The 1895-nt window shown below is 43.7% G+C and overlaps 1 protein-coding gene across 1 annotated transcript in view; it reads left to right on the forward strand.

Moving 5' to 3' along the window:
* Positions 1 to 1310, forward strand: part of H257_09165 (hypothetical protein) — a gene marked incomplete at its 3' end in the record, with an annotated part of 4444 nt that extends 3134 nt beyond the window's left edge. Inside the window, exon 7 of the mRNA XM_009835297.1 lies at positions 908 to 1310. Coding sequence (XP_009833599.1) covers positions 908 to 1310 — 403 coding nt within the window. The remainder of the gene's footprint in view (positions 1 to 907) is intronic.
* Between the last annotated feature and the right edge of the window lie 585 nt (positions 1311 to 1895).

Raw genomic sequence — 1895 nt, forward strand, 5'->3', positions numbered from 1 at the left:
TATATATATATATATATATATATGGCGTCAAAGGGCTTGAAGGGTGGAATGATATACGGGGGATGGGTTGGAATGGATGGTTGGAATGGTATGAGAAGGGAGTTGTGATTTTGACCTGACGAGTAGCACATTGGGCACGGCATTTGCGCTGGCCGCGGCCGAAACTGGCGCCGCGTCCACGTACGACGGCTTTGAGACGACCGTCATGGAGCTGCACATGGACGACATCAACGTGTTTGTTGAGCAGCTGCACAACGTCATGGACGCCTAAGTTAGGCATAAAACACCTAAATAGACGAGTTTAAGGTACTTCTTTCACCAAGGCAAGGACTAACTACATACTGATCACATCAAGCACGAGTTTGAAACCATCACCACTGGGTACTGACAAACGACTAGAAAAACAAACTGAAATAATCCAACCTCACCATAACGTTAGGCCAAGTGAATATATATATATATACATATGTGTATGATATATTGTCCTTTCAGCCAAGTTTGGACGTGTGTGCTGGTTTGCCTAAAGTCCATCGAACACTGAATTTTTTGTTCACGTTAATAAATATATGTTTGGTAAAGGCGTCATCCTTCACACTATTTGAAGTCACAGACTAGTTCGACGAATGCAGGGATTTAATTGGCCACCTGATTCGTGTTCTAGGTTTTGATTGGTCGATCGATTGTCTGCCGATTTGGTGTTGTCCATTCTTATGTATATATATATATATATATATAGAGTCCAATTCTGCTTGAAAAACGATACACACCCACGACGCAGTGAACGATACTAGTTTGAATACCCTCGAGTATATTATATACCACCGTCAGTATATATACACCACTTATCATATATTATTTTCGTATATTCAACTTGTACATATTATATATGTGTTTGATTCCATGGTAGCTCGTCCACGCGGTCGTGTGTGCTTCTCGAGCGCGGGATGGCCATGGCCATGCAGCTGCAGCAGGCCGTGGTGACTCTGGGCGTGTCCATATTAGACAGAAAGCTGATCGTGCGTGTCAAGCACTTCCGGTTCGTGTGTCTTCGCCTGTCTGAAGAAGAGGAGCACCTGTGCGGACATCCGTCGACGCTCTCGCGCCTCGCGCTCTTCCTTGTCGACGTCCACCGAGAGCAGGGCAAATGGATCGGCAAACACGCGGCGCCCTTCGTCCTCATCGCTCACATCAAGGCGCGCAACGTGTACCTGGTTGTGGGGGTCACGTGCCCCGAACGTGCCGGCGACATTCATCGCAAGTACGTACATGTGGATATATATTTGTTGGTGGAGACGCGAACTATTGGATGATGTTTCAAAGTGGGGTCCCTATGTATGTGTGTGTTTTACTCAACCTTTTCTCTGGAGGTTGGTTGTAATGAACCGCCCAATAATATTCGGACCTGCGAAATATGATATATATCGAAGTAGAAGTCGTATACGTGTGTGACGTCTACATTCATGTTCGTTTTAGCCAATCAGAATGCTACCTTCATTTTTTTATCCAATCATACGGCTTTGCTTGATGTGTTGGCAATTTCAACGATCATGTGGCTTGTTTGGGTGAAAGGCACAATATATATTTACATATTGTCGATTTGATACAAATTTGGGGACGGGGTGCAATCGAATCGCGCCGACCAAACCGATCCACAATCGATCTGATTGGTTGAATTTCATTAAGAAGGTTTAGATTGGCTGATAATTTTGAGCTCATCTGAGGTAGCCAATCAAATCGATTTCAATTCCAACGAAAAACCACAACACAATGAAATTTCACTCGAAAGCACAATATATATATCTATATATATATATATATATATAGAGTCCAATTCTGCTTGAAAAACGATACACACCCACGACGCAGTGAACGATACTAGTTTGAATACCCTCGAG

Source organism: Aphanomyces astaci (genome assembly GCF_000520075.1).
Source record: "Aphanomyces astaci strain APO3 unplaced genomic scaffold supercont1.22, whole genome shotgun sequence".
In the NCBI taxonomy this organism is placed as follows: Eukaryota; Oomycota; class Saprolegniomycetes; order Saprolegniales; family Verrucalvaceae; genus Aphanomyces; species Aphanomyces astaci.